Genomic DNA, 21777 nt, shown 5'->3' on the forward strand with positions numbered 1-21777 from the left:
TACACTCGTATCCACACTTTCCCACCCACATCAACATTTACCGCACACCCTCTCTCGAGTGAGTAGTAACTTCTGCATACTTTGAGGTATTAGCTTACATGACCGTTGCACAGTAAAAAAAAAAAAAAAAAAAGGATATATTTTTCTCTCTCTCGCTCTCTCCCTTTTTGTGCTCATGCGTAGTTTCTTATCTGCTTTAGATAAGAAACTAGCCGGTGCTCCGTTTTCGGCCTCTCGGGCAAAGGTACACATATTTTCATCTTAAATGGCCTGTGACGGATTTAACTGATTCGTGTTAATAAAACCACAAGCGGTTATGTGAACGAGAAAGGCCGCACACATCGTCATATTAACAGATATTATTTTATTTTGGCTTGAAAAAGATCACAAATCGTGTCGACCTCCGCAGGCTGTCCGTGGTTTGACTTCAAAGAAAAGCTGTGGGTAAAGTTTAAAGGTGGACGTCCGTGCACCTGACCCCAGCCTGAAGAGCAAAAGCAGGTGCACCGTTGATTTTTCTTCTTCTTTCTTTTTAAGTGCGAAGGCTCTTTGTAAACACGTCTGCTCGTCCAGCCGTCCTCCTCCGAGTTGCGTCCACGTGGAGGTGGCTCTCTCTCCAGGAAAGCTGTGTTTTTCAAAGAACTGAACCGAGCGGGCGTCTGTCCTGACCAGATGTAGAGTAAGCAAATTAGTTTGTTATGTGTATTTTTACAACAGTTTAGTCCAAAACAGGGAGATCTCAGATGGTTTCTCATCAGCATGATGTCATCTTGTTAACATTTGTCAAGGCCCAGATGTTGGATAACAAGAAGAAAAGAGGCTTTGGTGTGTTTTTTAGTCCAAGTGGTGAAAGAGCCCTGCCTATAGTGTGTGTCAGTACAAACTCAGGCATGTGGCGTTTTAGCAGTTCAGTCTAAAAACAGAGAGAGCTGTGTGGGCATCATGAGGTCTTCTGCACAGTGGTTGGTGCAAACAAAACAAAGACATAAAAAAGAAAGAAACAAATATTTTAACAAATGAATTATCGTTCTTGTTTTTGCAAGTGGCGCAAACCAGAAGGGGCTCCGCGCCTCGTCAAGGAGTTTACACACGACCTCAACCAAAGTCAACCAGATAAGACGCTACTGTAGCCCCTCTCGGATTCCCCGTCAACCAATAAACACAGAGCGATTCCTCCCCCTCGGTTGGTCACAGTGATTTCACGTCTGGTTCAGAGATGTGCAAGTGGCAGATGAAACGTTAACCCCCCCATCTCAGTCTGCCTGCACCCTTCAAGCTCCGTCTTGAAAGTAACTGTGGTGAAAAGGTCTACGGTTAATGTGTTGGGGGGCTTCCTGTCAGGAAATTGAAGTGCTCGCTTTGATTCTCTGGACCTGCCCAGATTTTGCCCCGTCCGTGTGTTACTTTCTCACACACTCCTCCTTGCGCCGTACAAGTAACTTACAAGAACCATGCTCACAAGATAGGAAACATTCCCCAAATAAAACTTTGAGACGTTCATGTGTTTATTTGATCTGTCCTTCTTCTCAGGTCAGGTACACGGGAACTCAATTCATAGAATGCTCTGGACCAAAAGACACTTGCACCCGTAGCAGGGTGTAACCAGCTTTTCCTGAAAAAAGCCGGGGTAAAATTCATCCCATATGGGCTGTGACCTGCGATGCACCGCCTCCCGGCTGGCTGCCTGCCATTCCTAATGTCCGGGAGTCGAACAGGAAGCCCTGCTGTCCTCCGCCGAGCACGCCGAGGCTGTCCGTTAAAGTCCCGCTGGGAGACGAGCCGTGAAACGGACTCTGGTGGCCGGCGGTGGCCATCTTGTCGGGGCTGGCAGCGAGACGTGGCGAGGGTGGGAATGTGTAGCCGTACAGGCTGTAGGGTGGTGTGTGGAGGCGCAGGCCGGCGTAGCCCTGCGGGGCAGGGTTGGATAGGTAGCCCAGCTGAGCAGCAGGAAGGGCGAGGGAGCGGAATCCTTCACCTTCGTAGCCGGACGGACCTCTGGGAGGGGGGAACGGCTCGGGGGTGTTGCCGTAGCAGTGGAGGGGGTGCGTAGGCCGACTACAGCTGTAGTCCGGAGGGCTGAGAGGGCAAACCTGGAAAGGCGACGAGCACGGGGATGTGGAGAGCAGATGAGGGGGTGTTCCAACTCCTCCGTGAGTTCCTGGGATTCCTAAGGAGGAACCAAAGTCCGATTACAGCTCAAGTGTTTTGGTAAACAGTCAATTTAGAGGACAGACTGAGATAATTACCTAGATAGAATGAGCTGACCCTTTTGTCTTCTTCTGTGTAGTAACCACTCAACCATGATTTATAAAAGCAATCATGACCTGTGAACTTCTTCACATTGCAACCAATAGATGCAACAGAACAATAAATTGTAGAAAGAACAGTTTTCCCATTCATTCCCGATCTCAAATTTGTTGTTAATTTGTATTCCGGCTCTCCGAGTCATTTACTTTCTAAAACCACCTCTAGCTACAATTGCAGCTGAAAGTCTTGGGGAGTGTGGCTACCACCTTTCCACAAGACAGAGTTTTATTCATTCTTCTCAAAATAGCTCAAGCTTAGTCAGTTTGGATGGAGAGCGTCTCTGAAAACCAATTTTCAAGTCTTGCTACATAATGCCAGTTGGATTTAACTACATTTTGTTGTAGCTCTGGCTTAGAGGACCTTCATGCTGGAAGGTGAACCATTGTTCCAGTCTAAAGGTTTTTACTGCTGGTTCCTGCATACAAATGCATTCATGATCAACCACAGGGTTTCCTCCAGTGTATTATAAGCCTGGCAGGCCACCAGGCCTTACTTGTGCCCCCACCAGGCTAAGCATTGCTTATTTATTTAAGTCTTTTCAAAATGTTTGCATTTTTTAAGACTTTATAGGTGGTGTTCAGGTATTAATCATCCAATCTCTCAACAACACATAACAATCAAGGAATATTTTCCAATTTTCTGTCAACTTTAAACATTTTTAAACTCACAAACATGCTGCGCCGCTGGATGCCCTGGCACCCAACTATTGGGCTTAGCAGGTTTTCTGAGGGAAACCTTGTTTTTCCTTCTAATTCCCAATTATGAACTACTTTGTTCAGGTTGCATATCTTGAAGTTTGTGACAAACATTGAAGTGCTGTGAACAGCTGTCTAACCCCCACTGTCTGTATAACTACATATGAGCCGTTCCAGGTGGTTCATACTGGATCGTTCTCATTGCTGTGGAGCACATTGTTCGTTGCCGTTACCTTGCTTGGCCATCCCGGGGATGTCCTCGAACGTGAGTGTTCTCAGAGACGGACGCCAGAACGCGTAGGACTCCACTAACGCCTCCAAGCCCATCCTGCAACACAAACAAAACGCCCCCTTTTAACTGAAACACCTCTGAGCTCGTCTCCGCCAGCCCCCTACCCCAACCGCCTTAGCTGTAGGTCACGCTACATGCCAACCACCTGGCGGTCATCTTTAGTCGCCCGTGGGGCCTCCCTTGGCATCTCCATGGAGACGCTAGGTAATGAGGAACATAAACGCCACACTGCGATTGGCTGCTGCCCGTCGGGTGCTTGGAGGTAATTGCTTTCACACGGCTTTTACGGGCGAATCAAGACGAAGGAGCAGGAAGCCGCAGCAGCGATTTATGAGGTGGGACTCTCCTTCCCCCCCCCCCCCCCCCCCCCCCCCCCCCCGTCCTCTCCTCCTCAATCTGAGGCTCCCTCCCTCTAGGTAGAGCACAGGATTGCTGTGGTGGTGTAATGCGAGTGCTCTGTTACCGCTCGTTAGCATGAGGATAAAAGTACTCCCTCCACCACCACCACCCTTCAACCCCACTCCATCCCACACAGGGTTGTAGCCTCGGTGATAATTTAGACAAGCTGCCCGGAGCGGTTCTGTGAGCTCTAAGGCAGCCTATCAGAGCCGAAGTTTATTTAGCAAACTGCTTAAGTCTTCCTGTAATATTTAAGGGGAGGTTGTTTTTTCCCCCCTTTCCCCCCCACAACCTCCCTGAGTTCAACTTTTATAGGGTCAGCTGCCGAGGTCTCTGGGTTATCCAGCTCGCTGTTCTCTACCTTTCCACCCGCTCCAATTTTCGGTCTCACACATTGCCTCTCCTTTTCCCTTCTCCTCCTCTCTAATGATTTCTGCGAGGCCTCCGGGGAGTGGCTGTTTGGAGAGACTGCTGGAGTTTTACTGCCGTGTTGTTTTAATGCAGTGTTTATATATGTTTAGAAAATGTGTTTATACAGATTTTCCTCGGGACACTCTGCAAGTTTTATTATTCCGCGTTGAGGTCAGCTGGAATCCGACGCTCCATTAAGTTTTGCAGCTAAAGTTTGCTTTTTCCCCGTTGGAAAACATGCACGCATCTTTGTCAAAATTACATCTCATTTCGGATAACGCTGACGGCGGGCCCCGGAAGATGTGGCGGCGCTTTTCGCTGCTGCTTGGGACAAATCTGGTGCGAGCACTGGACAGTTTTTGTTTGAAACAAAAATATATATATATATATATATAATAATAAAATAAAGATATGCCTAACTTTTTTTTCCTCTCCTGTGGAATCAGAATGGAAAAGGAACAAGAGGAATCCGACAGAGCCAGAACAGAACGCAGTCGTGCATGTCGTACCCCCTCCTCCCTCCTCCGCCTCCTAATGGACTAAATAGTGTGCAAATCTCTGAGGTTAAAATAAACTCACCGGTTTCTGCCAGAGTCTCTGAAGCCTTTGGCAAATGGGTTTCTGTCAATTTTCAGCCTTGTAATCTGAAAAACAAAACATGACTAATTATTTCCTTGAAAATCTGTCTGCGATAATATAAACTGTGTGATGAATTTTTTTCTCTCTCTCTCTTTTTAAACAACCAAAATCATTTCTCTCTCTATAATCATTCAGTCAGCTCTGAAAATAAATACATTTATTCTTCTAAGGGAAGTTTTCTGGCAGAGAAGATTTTTTTTTTTTTTAAAGTTATGCATCTGAGTGGAGCAACGAAGGGGCCTGATCAGACGGTGGGTGGTGTTTAAGGCCCAACGCCGTGACCCGGATCAGGAGGGACTTTTATAGGCGTCGCCAACGTGTTCTGACTTCAGCCATCATGCATTCAGAGCTGACCCACTTCAGCTAACCCTCGCGCTTAAAAACGTTCCCTATGCTGGGCAGCATGTAGAGAGCCCAAACACCGTTCTCAACAGCAGGTTACACACTCTCCAAAAAATGTTTTTTAAAATACAACAGCTAGACGACAGCAATCTCTCTCCCTCAGTTTTAGTTATTTTAAGCAACAGCCAAAAAGGGGATTTATTGTTACAAGTGCTAAACTTTTACGTCACACTCATTCCTACTGCTTTAATTCAAAGTTTTAGTTTTTGCAAGCTTTACGGACAACTATAGCTATAGCAATGCCCCTCCTACACCTGATGCTGCACATTGCCAGTCAGCTGGCTGGAAGACGACTACTACTACATCTTTCTATGTTTTGCAATAAAAGCAAGTTTGGCTCTTTGGAAAGATTTTCAGTTGTGAAGGGGGAAAAAAAGGGGTGAAAGGCTCTCTTTAAGCTAACGGCACACACATCTGGCAAGCTATTTTAAAGTAAGCGTTTGGGTGTTTTGGAGTGATGTTACTTTAAGTAAAGGTTTCCTCGCTATTAGCCAGGTTGCAGTGGATTTGCAGACATCTTTGTCCTCTTAGTGGTGGTAGGCTAATGGCTAGTCAGACAGATCCCCATTTTAGTTGGTTTTAGTGTAATAAATAAAGCTTCTCGAACTGCAAAGGTTTATACCAGTTAGCAGCTATTAACCGTCCACACTTTCACTGTCGCTGTTTCTCAGCCCAACAACATTCTTGTTGCTATGCTAAATTTAGGGTGGCTGAGGCTGCCTGTTGTGTGAATCACTTCAGTCTGCTGTAAGTTCACCAATTGGCTTGTAAACTCCTGGGGTTTTGTTCCAGCCTGTCATTTGTGCAACAGCATCAGAGATGGTGAGTTCCAGTGCTTCTCCCAGGTCTCCTGGACTCGCAACCAGCCGATAAGCCAGATTGATAAACATTAGTTACTAAGTATTGACAGGAAATCTGTCTGACTAGATGTTAGCCTTCCACGGCTAACATCTATGGAATAAATTTATTCATTTCTCTATATGCTCATAGCAATATAGCATCTGTCTGCTACAGGTATGCTAAGGGAACTGTTATCTATATATCACCACAACAAAACATCATTTCAGAAAATCTGATCTCGGTCTTAAAGAAGCCAACTGCAGATAGCAACCTGAGCAGGCAGCCTTGCTAATCATCATTAGCTCATATTATTAGGCTAATATCAACTTGTTTCTACACTATAAAAGGCAGAAAACCAAAATGGTCTAAAAAGCTGTACAAAACATGTTTGCCTGAAAAGCACGGTTAACATTAGTCGTTTCTTCTTCCATCTTTTTGCTTGAAATATGCAAAAGTATGAATGGTTGCAATACAAAGAGAATCTCATATAACACAAGACTGGTTACCGAAGTTACATTTTAGCCAATAAAAGTGGCCGATGTTGCTTTTCATTGAACACTGTCGTGTGAAACGCCAAAGTGCATTTTTCAGATTTCATCGTTCACTTCGAGTTTCCAACCTATGTGCGCCACCAGTGTAGGATCGGATGCTGGCGTGGATGTGGTCTGTACCTGCTGGTTCTGATAGGCCGTGACGGTGGTGAAGACGGTCTCGGGGAAGGAGAAGGTGCGCGTTCCCTCCCCCACGGGGATGGCTCTCACCGGAGATAACTCCTCTCCGAACTCCTTGTGGATGACGTGGACCCGGGGTTGGTATTTGTGCATGGAGTGCAGAATAATCTGAGCAAAAACAGAGAAAAGGAAGACTTCGTCTTTCTGACAGCAATGGAAAAATGAGGTGAGAATGAAATTATCCAGAGTTCAGTTAGTAATAGGTTTTTTTTTTTCCCCTTAAAAATAAAAACACTCTCCATCTGCGATTAGGCATATTGCAGAACGTAGCATAAATTTGGGGTCCTCTGAAAAATAAGGCGTGGACACGTACATGTCCCTGGTCGTCCAGCTCGTTGTTGGTCAGCTTGAGCTTGTCAAAGCTGACAACTTGACGCATCCAAGTTTCTCCTGAGGCCGGAGAGTCCGGGTGGATGTACACCCTGGGGGGCACGGGGGAGTCGGCGTTTCCCGCTACCATCCACTTGGAGCTGTGATACACGTACCTTCACAATTCAAACACATGAAACGCACATTTTAATCACGCTGTCCATTTCCAGTATTTTCTTTTTTTTTTCTCACCACATGTTGCCAAATTCAAAGGCTTTCATTACTAATTGCTGCACAGATTTAATCACGTCACATTTTTTTTGAAAGGATTTATTTCAGGGCCTGTGCAGCTGATTTCATATTTATTTTACTTTTAATCTTGCGAGGAACTAAAACAAACGACGAAACGCTGTAAAGTTATCAGCTTGATGCAATGTGGTTTACAAAAACCATTCCATGAAGTCACATTAAAGAATGCCACATGATTTTTTTTTTCCACCTCAAACTGTACAACGTCAGACTTAATAGTGTTTCTTGAAAACTTGCCATGTTTTGTTCAATATTGATAAATTAAAATATGACATTTACTCAACACAGTTGCTGGATCCAGTCAAAGAACCTTATTTTTCATTTATACCAACTTATTATTACCAGGTTTGTCCTCTTCTGTTATTATTCTATCCATGTGTTTTAATATTTCAAATGTACGTCTGACATAACTTCCTTCTGGCATCAATAAAGTGTTCTGTTGATATTACTAACTGTAATAAATGACTGGGATAAATTGGTTGAGTGGAGATAAAACAAGTGTTTTATCAAAGAAAAAAGTGAATGATGGAAACTGAACACCTACTAAACTAAACATTCCGTATATATATATATATATATATATATATATATATATATATATGTGACCTAACTTGCAGACTGCATCCTGCACTCTTCATAATATTAAGAACAATTACAGTAAGAACAAACTGTGACCGAGCAGAGAGAGCTCTGCATTTCTCCGGCGCCGCTTCAGCGCTCTTTTTCAGGCTCGGTTGGGAACTCGTCTTCCAAGATTATACACTCGTCACTCCAGCACGCAGCTAAAAGTGCAATCACACATAAACGGCTTGTGAAAGTCTGGAATGGCAGAGCCAGTTAACACGCAGAGCCTTGGCCGCGCCGGCTGCGCTTTCAGAAGGACTTTTGTTGGTTTGACCCTCCGGGTTCGAGAGGTGAGGCGTCCAAAAGGCCCTCTCTTTCCAAACGGGACGGCAAAACCGCCGTGACAAAAAAAACCCCGCTGCCAAGCGCCATTTGTAGCGAGACACGAACAGGAAGAGACAGAAAGAGAGAAAGAGAGAGAGAGAGGGGGGGGGGAGCTGGACCTGTTCTGCACAGCTGAAAAATATCTGATTTGTCCCCATCATTCGTTTTACTAAATTCAAACTACTTCAGTCCTGCAGCCTCAGTTGCCATGTCCGACTGAAGGCTTCATTATGGGATCACGTGGGTCCCTGCTGCGTGTTGGGTCGGTTCGTTACCTGTATCGCTTGTTGTCCACGGGGATTATATCCATGGCAATGTAATACTGCTGATGGGGGTCCAGGCCCGAAATCTTCACACGCATGGCGGGGAACATCCGCCTGCGTGGAAAAGCAAAACATTTTATTTTATTTTATTTATTTTATGTATTTAGTTTTTTTGCGTCAAATTTGTCGAATAATAACTCTACTTCTCTTTCTTACAACAATAATAAGAATAATAATGTTTTTATTTAGAACGTGATGTCTATTCCACTTTTTCGGACTTTTTAAATAAAAGCAAAAAAATGTACTAGTAAATTTCTTTAACGATGCAACAGAAAATGTTGAGATTAAAACAATACTATTTGGATAAATAATTATTTGATTGTAACATATCTTACAGTTTTGCTGTAAAATACAAGCAATTATCTTTTTTTTTTTTTTTTTTACATTTTAAGTCTTTTGTCAATTATGAGCGGCAGATGCAGCTGTTAATCGTCAGAGTTAATTGACCTGCCTCAGTTCCTTCCCACCACATCTCCCGTCCTCACCGTCCGGCCTTGGTGATGATCATCTCCGTGCCGATCTCGTGGAACCTCTTCCACAGTTCCGACCCCTGCAGCTCCACGCTGGTCTCCTCTCCGCTGCCGGCTCCGGGCGCCGCCGCGCACTGCGTGGATGCGGGCTGCGGGCTCTCCAGCAGGGCGTCCTCGCTCTCTGCTGCAGCCGGAACGAGGGCAAGATTTTTTTTTATTTTCTTATTTAACATTCAGGTTTGTTTGTTTGTTTTTTTTGTCTTGTTTTTTTTTTTTTTTTTTTTTTTGTTGTTGTTTTTTTTTACACGATTCGGTTGGTTAGCATCACGCACCCATAAGTCAGGCATTACGCACTTACAAGATTACAGTAAAAAGCAAACAACTTTACAACCGGAAAGGGTTGTTATGTGCCACCCTATAAGATAGTTTTGTTTTTTTGGAGATTCAAAAAAGTTGCAGAAGTGACTGAAAGGACAGGATAACAAAATTATTTATAGAGTTAATATAATATAATATAATATAATATAATATAATATAATATAATATAATATGACTTCAAGCTGTCGCAGTAAGGATACCTAATTATATCCAAATTGTGGGCCAGTGTCTTTCCATATGTTTCATGCTGCTATATTTTATATGGCAGCATGTGTTTACTGTGTTTACTGTGTTTACTCCTGGCATTATTTGCACGTATCCAACGCAGGTCTGTCTGAGTGGTGCGAGTTCATGCAGTTTAGACATTGGCTCGATAAGAAGCCAAGCCCCCGTTAACCTCTCCACACACTCCAGATCCCCCCCCTCCCCATTTGTCAGGCGGTTTCTGCTTCCTGCAGGTCCTGCACTATTCTTTCCATCGCTTTGTCCCGTCTTTATACGCTGCTAATTGGCGTGTTTATGATAGCTGCATATCCCATAAACCCTCTCGCATTAGCCACACGCGGAACTCCTGTTTACTGGGCCCGTGGAGTGATCGCATTCTCATATTTAGAAGTGTGACAAGTGGTAATATGTTTACGTTTCTGCTCCTGATTCCTGTTGAAACCAGGCCTGAAAATACATCATCAGCAACCTACTGTTAAATAATAATAATTTATTATTATTATTATTATTATTATTATTATTTGCTTACGGGATCCGTCGCTTGTACATTCAGCCTCACTGCCCCGGTCGCTGCTGCACGCTCTGCCGCCTCTCAGTGCCGGACTCCCGGTTAAATCCGAAACCTCGTTTCCACCCTCGTAGCCGCCCGGGGACGCCGCAACATCCTCCCCGCTCGTCCTGCGTCGCTTTTCCGCCCCGATCAACGCCTCCACGGAGAAGGCGTGCGCCTTGACGCTCAGCGCGCACGGGGACCTCCGCTTCTCTGCCATGCTCCTCTCCGTCTCGCGGGCAGCAGGGCGAGGCACAAACGGCGAGGCGAACTTGCGGGGGGAAGTGAGAAAAGTTCAAACTCAGGCGCAGACATCTACAGAGGCTCTCCACCCGGCGGCTGTCGGCGGAGGACAGTTTGTCTCCGTCTTGTACCGAGAAACACGAGAGGGACCAGAGCTGTGACAGCGTCTCCGTTATCCGTATAGGTTAAGTGCTGACTTTTTTCTTTTTTTTTTTTTCGTTGTGGGGAAAGTGTCAACAGCGGAGCTTAGAGGCGCTCGGGAGAGAGGGAGCTGTCAATCCCAGAGCAGGGCAGCCAATCACGAGCGATTTCGGCCCCCCGGAACTTTCCCTCCCCTCAACCCCACGTCCCGCCCGCTGTGGGGGCCGCCCGTGCCGCCTTTTGTGGTCAGAGCGGAGCCGGTGAATGAATCATGTCCTCGGGCGGAGGAGAGAGCTCCAGGAGCGTCCCTCCGGGGACACTGCGCGCATTTTCACACTGCGACCCGACGTGCTTTGCATATCTGGCCATTAGAACCTCCAGCACGGTGCTCTCTACTTGCGATTGGCCCCGACCTAAACCTCAGGAATGGGAGCGTTTCTCGCAACCCAAACTCGTTTTGTACATACAGCAGGCCTGCTAATAAGAAGTAAAACAATTGCAAATAAAAAAGCCGAAACATTGTTATAATAAGATATTTTGGGGCTGTTATTCCTAGTTGACTGCAGCATTTCCTCCATGTTGGGGGGAAAGAAAATCACATTTTACGATGTTATATGAGCACGCAAGTTAACAGTTAACCCTTGTTAACAGAACATAACAGTTTAATGATAAATGCGCGCGTTGTCTCTGCCTTACAAACCGCGGTGTAACTAAGCAAATGTACGCGATGTGAACAACGATAAACACAACATGACACATTGGAGACAATAGAGCAAAGAATAAAGGTTTGATTCGGAATGTATGTGGCGTTCAAGTGCAAAGAAATCAACCCGGATTATTGCTGCTTTTGTCTTTAATTTTGTCAACAGTTATTCATCATCATCAACATTATTATTATTATTATTATTATTATTATTATTATTATTATTATTATTATCATTATTATTATTATTATTATTAGTCCGTGTCCCGCCCATCGCCCAATTACAGCTGGAGAAAGGCACAAGCCAACCAGGCAACCTGCAGGGTAATAATAATAATAATAATAATAATAATAATAATAATAATAAAAATAATAAATAAACTGACTAAACCCCGTCAAGAAAACCATGAGTGTGGTGAAAAACTTACTCTTGGGAAGGTTTAAGATATTAGCTGTTAGTAAATGTAATGTTAAATAATGTTTACACTCTGTCAGTCCTACATAAACGTTTAGAGTTTAATTAAAGATGGCGGCCTATAGTCAGCAGTTATTCTCCTTCTTGGTGTCCAGCAGACACGACTTTTGTTAGCCACAGTGTCTCTTTTAAGCAAAAACAGAAAAAAGGAAGGTGTTTGAATCCAGATTTTTTTTGTGTGTTAATAAAGTCAGACTGGATGGAAAGCTCAGTTTCTTAACCCTGAAGTAGTTAACGCGTATATGAATAACTCGGAACACTCAGATCGGAAACCTTGACATGAGTCAAGGTTTTCTATTGAGAAAGGGTTTTTAGACCTTAACTGTAAAACATTTTTTTTTAGCAGTGCAAACCAGATGAGCGAATCGTCTTAATCTTAAAGTCGCAACATTTAATATATATATATATATATATATATATATATATATAACTATATATATATATATAGTTATTGAATAATTCATTTGGTAATGTAAGCTGTTGGGTTTAGAAATATCGATTAAAATCTACGGAAATAAAATATTGATGCTTTTTATCAAGGTAAATCTTAAGCACTCATTTCATCAGTGTGCATTTTTTTTTAAATGTGATAAACACACTTGCTTAGCTCTAAATGTTTCATTCCGGTAGCTGAACTAATTGCCACTGGTGTGTGAAAGCAAAATAAAAAATAATAATAATATGAAATAAGGTACAATAATTCATCAAGTTAAGGTCAAACTGATCAAAAATAAATAAATAAAACAGACAACAACAAAAAAACAAGTGCGATTTTTCTAGAGGTCCTGGTTCAGTTTATTTTTTTTAATTTTTGTTTGTTTTTATGAAGCCCCCCCCCCCCTGTTTATGCGCGCGTGTGAAGAAAACAAAGACGTCGCGAGGACCGCCCGCGGTGTGGGTGCAGCCAGTGCACATGCGTGGACTTCCCGACGAGACTCGCCCCTAACACACCGCAGAGCTCCCGAGGCCCCGCTGACCAACCTGCTGACTCGTCACAGCCTCCAAACGTGGCGGAGTTCAACAATCTGAAATGTCGCCGTTTACATCAGGATGGGATTATTTTCCTTTCCACTCAGTTGGGTTCCGTCAGCTAAAAATCCACCCCCGTCGTTGCCCCCGCTCACGTCCTGCTTAAATAAACAGCACGTCCGGCCACGTTTGCTGGCATAAATTAAGACTAAATGCGTCCAGGAGAAGCGCCGTGCTCGTAATCCGCGGGGATTATCGCGCTTTTCGTCCCGTGGGCATTCGAGAAAAAAAATAAATAAATCTCCCAGCTCTTTATAATTACCTTCGATAAATGCTTCAAGAGTTGTTTTCTACTCAATAAAATTTCGATTAAAAAAAAATGAAATTGCTTACACTGTAAAAAAAAAAAAAAAAAAAAAGGAAAAAAGCTTCATTTTAATAAAGAGTGAAGTGAAATATCTGGGGTCTGTGCAGGAACAATAAAAAAATGTATATTTAATTTTTTATTTGTATTTTTTTTTTTTATTTATTTACAGATTTTAAACGAACGGCGTTTTCTATTAAACTCTGAGGCACTCAGACAACAAACTGTTAGCATTTACAGGATATGGTGCAGCGATAACCATTGATTTAATTTGGGTCAAACTAATAAATATTTCTTAATAGAAATAATCTATTTTCAGTAGCTGATAGACGGTTAGATTAGGTAAAAATAGATGGAAGTTACATTTAAATAAATAAAAAAAAAACTCAGAATAAAATCCAATTTGGAGCAAAAATAATTGTAAGTTTTCAAATGATTCCATTTCATATTAACTGGGTTTTAGACAAACAGGAAATGTTGGTCAAACGGAGAAAAAAAACGTATCAGCGGGTTCATGCAGCAGGTAAGCTAGCTAGGAGGTTTGACGTTAGCATTAGCATGTTGCTATGCTAAAGCTGGATACCGACATAAATTATTACAACACAGCGACGTTTTGAGTCTTATTAAAAGCTTCAACTTCCACAAATTTCATGTGCCAAGTCATAAAACACACACACACACCCACAACGTCACAGAGATGTTGTGACGAACGAGAATAACAAATATATTAGCTTAGCCACATCTTAGCTAAATTCTAACCAAACTGACTTGTTACCAAATGTGCTGCTTATCCGAAATATAATTCATTTTAATGACTTATATTTTACATTCTCCAATATTTTTATATATCGCACATGGTGGATTAGACTGTTTGTTTCAGACTAAACACAAATGCAAAACCTGTGTATTCATTGGCAAAGATTAAGCGAAGGATTTTTGCAATATTTTCGTGGAGAAACTTGAATATTTGAAGAAACCTAAAGCAAAAAAAAAAAAAAATAAATTGAAATAACAATAAAATATATGAAATTAGTGCACAATTCTGTTTTCATTTTGACTAATAAAAACTACATATATATAATTATAAGCAACTAATATTTGATCGCTTCAAAAAAATATGGCACGGCTCCTGAATTTGGTCTGTTAGTTACACTTGAGTATAATTAAGGTTTAGTTAATGTCATAATCAGAATAAACAAACACAATATTTTAAAAAAACAAACAAAAAAAAAACATTTCAAAGAATACGAAGTAACTGGTGATATTTTCCTCTCGCTATTCTTGATTTAACTTTCTGCGTCTCTCCAGTGATTTGGCGTAAAGGTTTGGTGAAAAGGTTCCCTGTTTCTTTTTCACAGATTATAAACACCGTCAATCTTACCAAGACCGAGAGAGCAAGATCGAAGCAACCATTCCTACCCTACATATAACTCTTATAAGTGGCCATTTGTGTCTCATACGTGTAAATCCCTCTTCGCTCATAGCAGTTCTGCTGCTACAGATAATCATTTATCCGCACTTTCCCTCCAAATAATCCTTTTTTTTTCTTTTTTTTTTTTGCCGGCCCTATACTGGTTTACCTCAACGCTGTAGCTTTAAGCAGGTGCGCCGTGGCCTTGTGACATTTACCACGAGGGCCATTAAGCCAATCAAAGAGCAGCACACGTAACGTCACCGTGGAGGAAGGCGTAACCCAATAGGCCAGTTATTAAAACCTTTAGCATAATTAGCTGGGAGCTTTGAAGGGAAAATCGGAACAGGGGAGTCTGGGTAATACATTGTTAACAGTTATTTAGCGCTCGCTAATGGGCACGTGCAGCACTGCCAGAGCTTTTAATGGCGGAAGTGGCATTAGGAGTAGGTTTGTGTGAACGAGGGACACTATAATAGCGACTGCTAAACAGTTTTTAAATCGTTTTTTCTTTTTTTAAGTGAAACTGTCCTCGTCGTGCTCTAATGTGTGGAGGACAAGGCGGTTTAACGCTAAGGAGTGAAACATCAGATTCAGGGCTATCTGTACATTTTATTCATCTGCGGCTCTCTCTCTCTGCCTCACTTTGTCTGAAGTTCTCTGGAGGACTGCATCGTTAAAGACGAACGCTAAGCTATAAATCCTGCAGGGTTTGTCTCCAACAGCCTTGAATATAGAACCTGACATTTCAGCTTACTCTTTTTTTTTTTCTTTTTTTTTTTTTTTCCAGAAAAGTTCAAACTCAGCCGGAGAGGATGCAGACAGGATGCAGAGTGTGTCCTCATCAATTTTCAAGTTGGATTTTGACTGGCTAATTCTGACACACGAATGCGTTTTGATCTAAACCAGTCCTTTGCATTCAGTGACTTTGCTATATCTACAGATTTTCTTCCAAAATTGCCTTGTTTTTATCTTCATTCAACTTTCTTGAAGAAATGTACTGGCATAGCATGATACTGCCACCATCTTGTTTTTTTATTGTGAGGATGGTTTAGGAGAGCTAATATTCTGTCACATTCACACCAGTAAGTTCAACTTGGACTCTAATTACTAAGACATGCAAAAATGAAAATCGCCAAATAGTATAGTAGGATTCAAATAAGTATAGCACTTACTTGATGTGTTTTTACTAAAATGTAGTCATTCAAAAACTCACTGAAGTAAGAGCAAAAAAGTATTTGGTAAAAAAAAAAACAACAACAAAACAAAAACAAAACGGCTACTGAAGTACTCAGTGCTAATTTAATCAGACTAAACACAAAATTATCTGCAGGTTGTGGTTCTCGGAGTAATAAAATAAAAAAACAAGCATAAATCGCATCATTAGAAAAGAACAAATTCAGGCAGAAGAAACCAGCTTCTCCAAATCCAAATCGTGCGCAGTGAAAAGCGACAACATGTTCACTTTGACCTCCAAGTGTCACAAAACACTCAGTAAATATGAATGCGAACAACAACAGCTTGTGTGCAAGTCTCACGGCGCTTCTGCACATTTTTTTCGGTTTAATGGTTTTTGGTTTGTTCGTTGTTAGTTTCCTCCTGAAGTCCTCAAAGTAATATAATAAGTGTGATGTAGTGGAAACTGCTCCTAAACGTGCATTTCTTTTCTCAAAAGGTTATACTCGAGTAAATCTGGGCTCTCCTCAGCCCTGCTTTTTAACTTAAGTTTATAAAAATAAAAACAAATGTTTGCACTATATTTAGGAGTGTCATTGTAAAACGGGATGAATACAATTGCACATTACATTTTGTAGATATTTATTTGAAAAAAACAAAAGGTCTATATTTTTTCTATACGTGCATGCTACTTTGTTTTGATTTGTCTCATTCAAAACAAAGGTGTGGCAAAGTGTGAAAGTATCTCCGGGGTGTTAATACTTTTCAGATTCTCTGCTAGCACACAGTCTCTCATCCTCCAAGTTCAGCTACTCCTGCCTCCCCCCCCCCTTAAACTGAACTGTACATTAAAACTGCTGTATTTACCGACATGCTTGATAAAAAGTGATGAATACGCGACATTTATTGGCTTCTTTTCTTTCTTTCTTTTATGAGCCAGCTCTGCTCTTCGTATGCTCAGTCCTCGGTGCGTCTCAGACGTTGTTGGAGTTGAACTTCCGCTCTGGCCGCTGCAGCGCACAGCAGGACGCAGCAGGACGCAGCAGGACGCAGCTGGTCTCTTATTTACAGCTCGTCGATGACCTGAGCCGATGCTGCTGTCGCATCGTTAGTTTCGCAGGATCCGACGAGAGCGCGTCATTCTGCCTCTGACCGTAAATGAAGCTCCTGAAACGCGGGCCAAAGCTGCACGTCTAGACGGGATCGCGTGGAGTGGGCCTGTTGAAACTGGAGCAAAGGTGGAATGGGAAAGGAAATATAGACGCTAACAAGGGGGGAGCAAATGCACAAGGATCTAAATTAGGAAATACATGTTTTATTGTATCGTGATGTATTTATTAGAGACAGATCCAGACATCAGACAGATCCAGCAGATATTTACAATCTATGGGGCAAGACGTACAGAAAGAAGTGTGCGAACGTAGTCACGTTCTCATTCCTCACATCGTTGCCCAAGCAGAGATCGCAAGCAGTTGTTGACAGCGGCCGGATGGAAATCTGTTTTTTATTTTTGCATTTTGTAATACTTTTGTTATTTTCCACCTTGAAGAGTTACCAGGGCTCTTATTATGACCGGAGTTCATGCGTGCAGTCCAATGGACATTTCATTCTTTCTGGAGCACAAAACACATAAAACATTTTTTTGTGTGTGTGTGTCATGTCAGAGAGACGATCATTTTTTTATTCATTATTTTTTTCTTTTTTTTTTCAATTTCCAGAACCCAGTTTTACCCGTCATGGCTACAGACACTTGTGTGTTATCTTCAAACACAGAACTTTGAGTTATGATGATTAACATACGTGCCTTACTTGACTGATATATGTTGTCTCGTTTTTCAGATTTTGACCATTAATCAGTAATTAAAACCTCCTCAACATTATAATTTACTTATATGAACCAATGAAACTGCTTCTTTTATGTACTGTTAAGGGCGCCTCTGGCTTACACTGGTGATTTTGGACCTATACAAACTCAAGTTGACATAGATATCACTTCATATGAAAGGATAGGAAAGGTTGGATTAAAAAAAACATTCTGTGGGAGTTTGTGCTACTGTGGTGAAAGATTTATTAAAGTTGAACCCTTTATCTTATAGATTTTGTGGAACTAGTGACTAGTATTCAGGCAGGAAATTGGCAGAAGGAGGCAAAAGTCTCAAAGTCCGAATCAAACCCCAGACAGCTGCAACAAAGACTAATAGCCTCCCTATGTGGGGCACCTGCTCCACTGCTAAACCAGCCCCACGCCGTCAGATCTGTGCTAGCTTGTTTGTGTTCTTTTAATGAGCTATTTATTCCTTTCACTCAAGCAACAGGTTTCCATAGCTACACACAAGACGTACACAAGTCTTGATTTGTGTTTCATTTGGTCTTTTTCTCTACTTTACATGCTTAACTCAAGATAAGCTCATTTATTTTATATCATAATGTGCAGTTGGACTGTTAAAGCTTTTTATTCTGTCATTTCAGCATTTTCTTTTAAAGGAAAGTAAACTTTAAAGAGGTTTGAGTTGACTATAACTTTATGATTCTATTACTGGAAAATTATTTTTTTTAAAAGTGTTGTATGTATCAGTACTTAACAAACAAACAAAAAAGGAACGAAGACCAATATCTACAAAAAACAATAAACTTTATTATTAAAGTGCAAAAATCACCAAAGTGTTATAAACATATTTTCTGAACGTTTCCATGGCAGCAGAATTAAGACTAACAAGCACCTTCTCTTCCTTCATGAAGTAATCTGTTTTTATCTAGCAAGTTAAAGATGAACAAGAAATAAAAGTCAATTGATAAAATAGTAATAGTACTTTGAACCCATTCAGATAATCTATATTGTAAGCTGTTTCCCTGACAACCTGCTGCTGTTTGTTGGCAGCGCCGGAGCCTAGCCGCTTCGCTAGCAAGCAAATTTTGACGTTAGCATTAGCTCTGTCGATAGATATGAGCTTAAATTCTTCCACAAACACATAAAGTTTCTGAACCACAAGATTCATAACAACTCTTAACTTTAACATGTACATATAAATTTTTAGTACAGCTCTTATAACGAACGTCTATTTAAAAGCTAACCCTGGTCAGCCAGAAAACACAGCTAACACTTCTAGAACTTTCCCGCTGTCGGAAAGTTGCATTTACCAACTAATGTGCTTGATTAAAAGCTGACTAATTATGACTTGCACTCAAAACTCCCTCTATTTAGTGTGGTAATAGCTTGCAGAGTAGATTCTAACCTCTACCCTTGAGCAAGGTGCAAAGCTGTACCCTCTAAATCATTTTAAGAACTTTTCAGTGTAAATGGGATCAAGTGCAAATGTTTTCTCCTTTTATGCGGCAGGGAAACAACTCATTACCTCACAGCCTGACTTCCCTCCCATCTCACCCCCCAGTCCATCAAAGAAATAGGGAGGGGAGGGGCGGTCAGCGTGAGGAAAGAACAAGCCAGCAGGTGCTGTTTTTATGGTTTTCTCCATCCAGCGAAGAAGAGGTGAAAACATTTTCTCCTCTCATAACCCAGGAAACCATGTGAGGAGTCAATGTGTGTTTGTGTTTGAGCTCATTAGAAGGAAGGATTGTGTATGCGGATGCTTTCATTGCCCCCTGTTGTTCAGGAATACAGAGATGTGTGTGTGTGTGTGTGTGCGTGTGTGTGCGTGTGCGTGTGTGCGTGTGTGTGTGTATGTGTTTCGGCGTGTGCACCCCTACGTATGCGGTCTATCTCCATTATAGTTTCTTGTGATCAGCAGCAGCTAAAAAAAAAAAAAAAAAAAACAACTAATAATGATACAAGATTGTACTGACCTAAATGAAGCTCCGAGACTATTTTTGCTCCATAGAAACGCAGAGAAATGAGCCTCCTCTTAACAGGGCCAAAGCTCAGCATAGAAACGCCACAATTTTAAAGTAACAACAATCATTAAAAATAAAAAATTTAAAAAAAATCATGCAAACATCTGCAGCTCGTAACTGACGTCTCGGGCCAACCCCGCGCACACGTGCCTCTTAAAGTGGAGAACAACGGGTTATTTTCATCTCTTAGATGTTCGAGTTTTTCTTTCTTTCTTTCTTTTTTTCTTCTTCTTCTCTCTCCTGCTCAACTGGAACCGTTTAGACATTTTATTTTTTTTTTTAATCAAAGAACGAAGTCATTAAAACTGAGAATTGGCGGCGAAGGCGTCCAGTGATTCCTGCCTGCGCTCGGCGTCCTGGCCGGCGCTCACCAGCGTTTAGTGCAAATGTAAGGAATGCAGTTTTATTACTGCATTTAAGCGAAGCCTGCGTTAAAGCATGCTCAAAACAGATACATGTATAGACCAGATTTTTATTACTGCGTTATAAAGTGCTTTTATTTTAGTTTTCTGCTGTTTTGGGGCTTTTCCCCCCCCCTCCCATCTGTTTCACTTTGTCCTGACTGTTTCAATTAAACTTAAAATGTTAAAGAAGTCGAGCAGCTGACGACTGACGAGAGGGATGGAAGCATCGACAACAACAGGGACAAAAATGAACAAAAACGATTCCTTTTGATTCAATTCAGCTTGTTTACGTGGTGTCAATTCACCACATAAGACACTTCACCCCCCCCCAAAAAAGTCCGTCCAGTCCAATCATACACAGTTTATTCTTCAAATGAGTTAGAAGATAAGGAAACACACGGAAAGGAGCGGACAGAGCATGCGTGGCGACGGTGGAGAGGGAAAAACTCCCCTTTAACTGGAAGAAACTTCCTGTGTTAAGTAGAAGAGAAACACATTTTAGAAACCGGTTTTAAAAGTGTATAGGATGAAAGAGAGCACATAGAGTTGTGCCTCAAAAGCTCAGCCAATAACATCGTCTAGCAGAGAGACGCGGTTAAACAATGCAAGCGCTTCATCTGTGATGTGAAGCTGTGGGCAGCGGCGGCTCCGTCCCTGGACGGACAGAACGCCAGACCAGGTGTAGCTTCTACGAAGAGCAAAAACCAAACAGAATACACAAATAATGCTTTATCGAGGAGGACATCATTAAGCCTGGTGTTAAAGGTCAGACAGTGTGTCTGGATCTGTTGAGAACATCTGGAACAATCAGATCTGTGGCTCGATCATTAGGGGCTTTGAATGTAAGAAGGAGAATCTTAAATTCTACTCTGGATTGGACAGGAAGTCGATGGAGGGACTTCCTGGGAGAAATGTGATGTCTCTTTTTTAAAACTATTCACGAGGACATGATCAAATTTACTGTAAGCTTTTGTAAAAATCGGACATTATCCCAAAATACCGTAACAGGCTTCACCGCTCAGTGAGAGACTTTGCGAGGACGGATCAAACTCAAAACAAAACTCAAATCGAAGACTCATTGATAAACAACGCACATATTGTTAAAAGCATATGACAACTAAATGTATGGGGGGGTTCTTCATGTCTTTGAATGTAAGAGCTAAAGAATCTTTTTTTTGCATTTGCATAAATGTTTTGCATAAAGCATTTTGCCACCTCACACATCTTGTCGGCATCCGATTCATCGGGAGTGGGTTTGTGTTTGTGCTCTTATGTCACGTCAATCCCATTTGGGTAGATGTGGTTTCAAATGAATCCAGATTTTCTAACAAAGGAGGTGTTCTCTATCGACCACATCCAACGACTACAACAACAAAAAACAAGATCAGAAAGAAAGGAAAAAAGAAATCGAAAGAAAGAACAAGTGCTCGATCCGCTAGTAGGATTTCTTTTCTCTTTTTTTTTTTGCACTTTGTGCAGATAGTTCATGCAAATGTCATTACTCTGTGTGCTTGTCAGCGAGCGTGCGCAGGGCCCTCATGAAGCCATCTTGCTGAAATGACACAGCCTCGGGGAGAAATGTGTTTTTGATATAGAGTCTCTTCCTCTCCCTGCGTGCGTCTAATACTCTCCCTCTTCCCAGGATAACAGGGTCACAGCACGGAGACCTCAACGACTCCACACCTGGAATAACACCACCCAGAATATCCGCTCCGCTCCGCCTGTGAGCTCGCATGTGGGCGCGTGCAGGGGTGTGTGTGTGTGTGTGTGTGTGAGAGAGAGAGAGAGAAAGAAAGGGGGTGAAAAAAGTGGAG

At 42.0% G+C, this 21777-nt stretch overlaps 1 protein-coding gene across 2 annotated transcripts; it reads right to left on the minus strand.

The window, feature by feature from the left end:
• Nucleotides 1–344: 344 nt before the first annotated feature.
• On the minus strand, nucleotides 345–10742 carry tbx18 (T-box transcription factor 18). 2 transcript variants are annotated; one of them, XM_028041176.1, is made up of 8 exons: nucleotides 10208–10742; nucleotides 9091–9256; nucleotides 8558–8659; nucleotides 7030–7201; nucleotides 6657–6824; nucleotides 4684–4748; nucleotides 3236–3330; nucleotides 345–2167 (listed from the first exon to the last, which is right to left on the minus strand). In XM_028041176.1, the coding sequence occupies exons 1-8, from the start codon at nucleotides 10446–10448 to the stop codon at nucleotides 1635–1637; spliced, it is 1542 nt and encodes a 513-aa protein (XP_027896977.1). In that variant the 5' UTR covers nucleotides 10449–10742; the 3' UTR covers nucleotides 345–1634. The 2 variants fall into 2 exon arrangements, with proteins under 2 accessions (XP_027896977.1, XP_027896976.1); XM_028041175.1 differs by having other exon boundaries at nucleotides 9091–9259; nucleotides 10208–10740.
• Nucleotides 10743–21777: the final 11035 nt, after the last annotated feature.

This window comes from Xiphophorus couchianus, chromosome 15 (assembly GCF_001444195.1).
Source record: "Xiphophorus couchianus chromosome 15, X_couchianus-1.0, whole genome shotgun sequence".
Classification (NCBI taxonomy): Eukaryota; Metazoa; Chordata; class Actinopteri; order Cyprinodontiformes; family Poeciliidae; genus Xiphophorus; species Xiphophorus couchianus.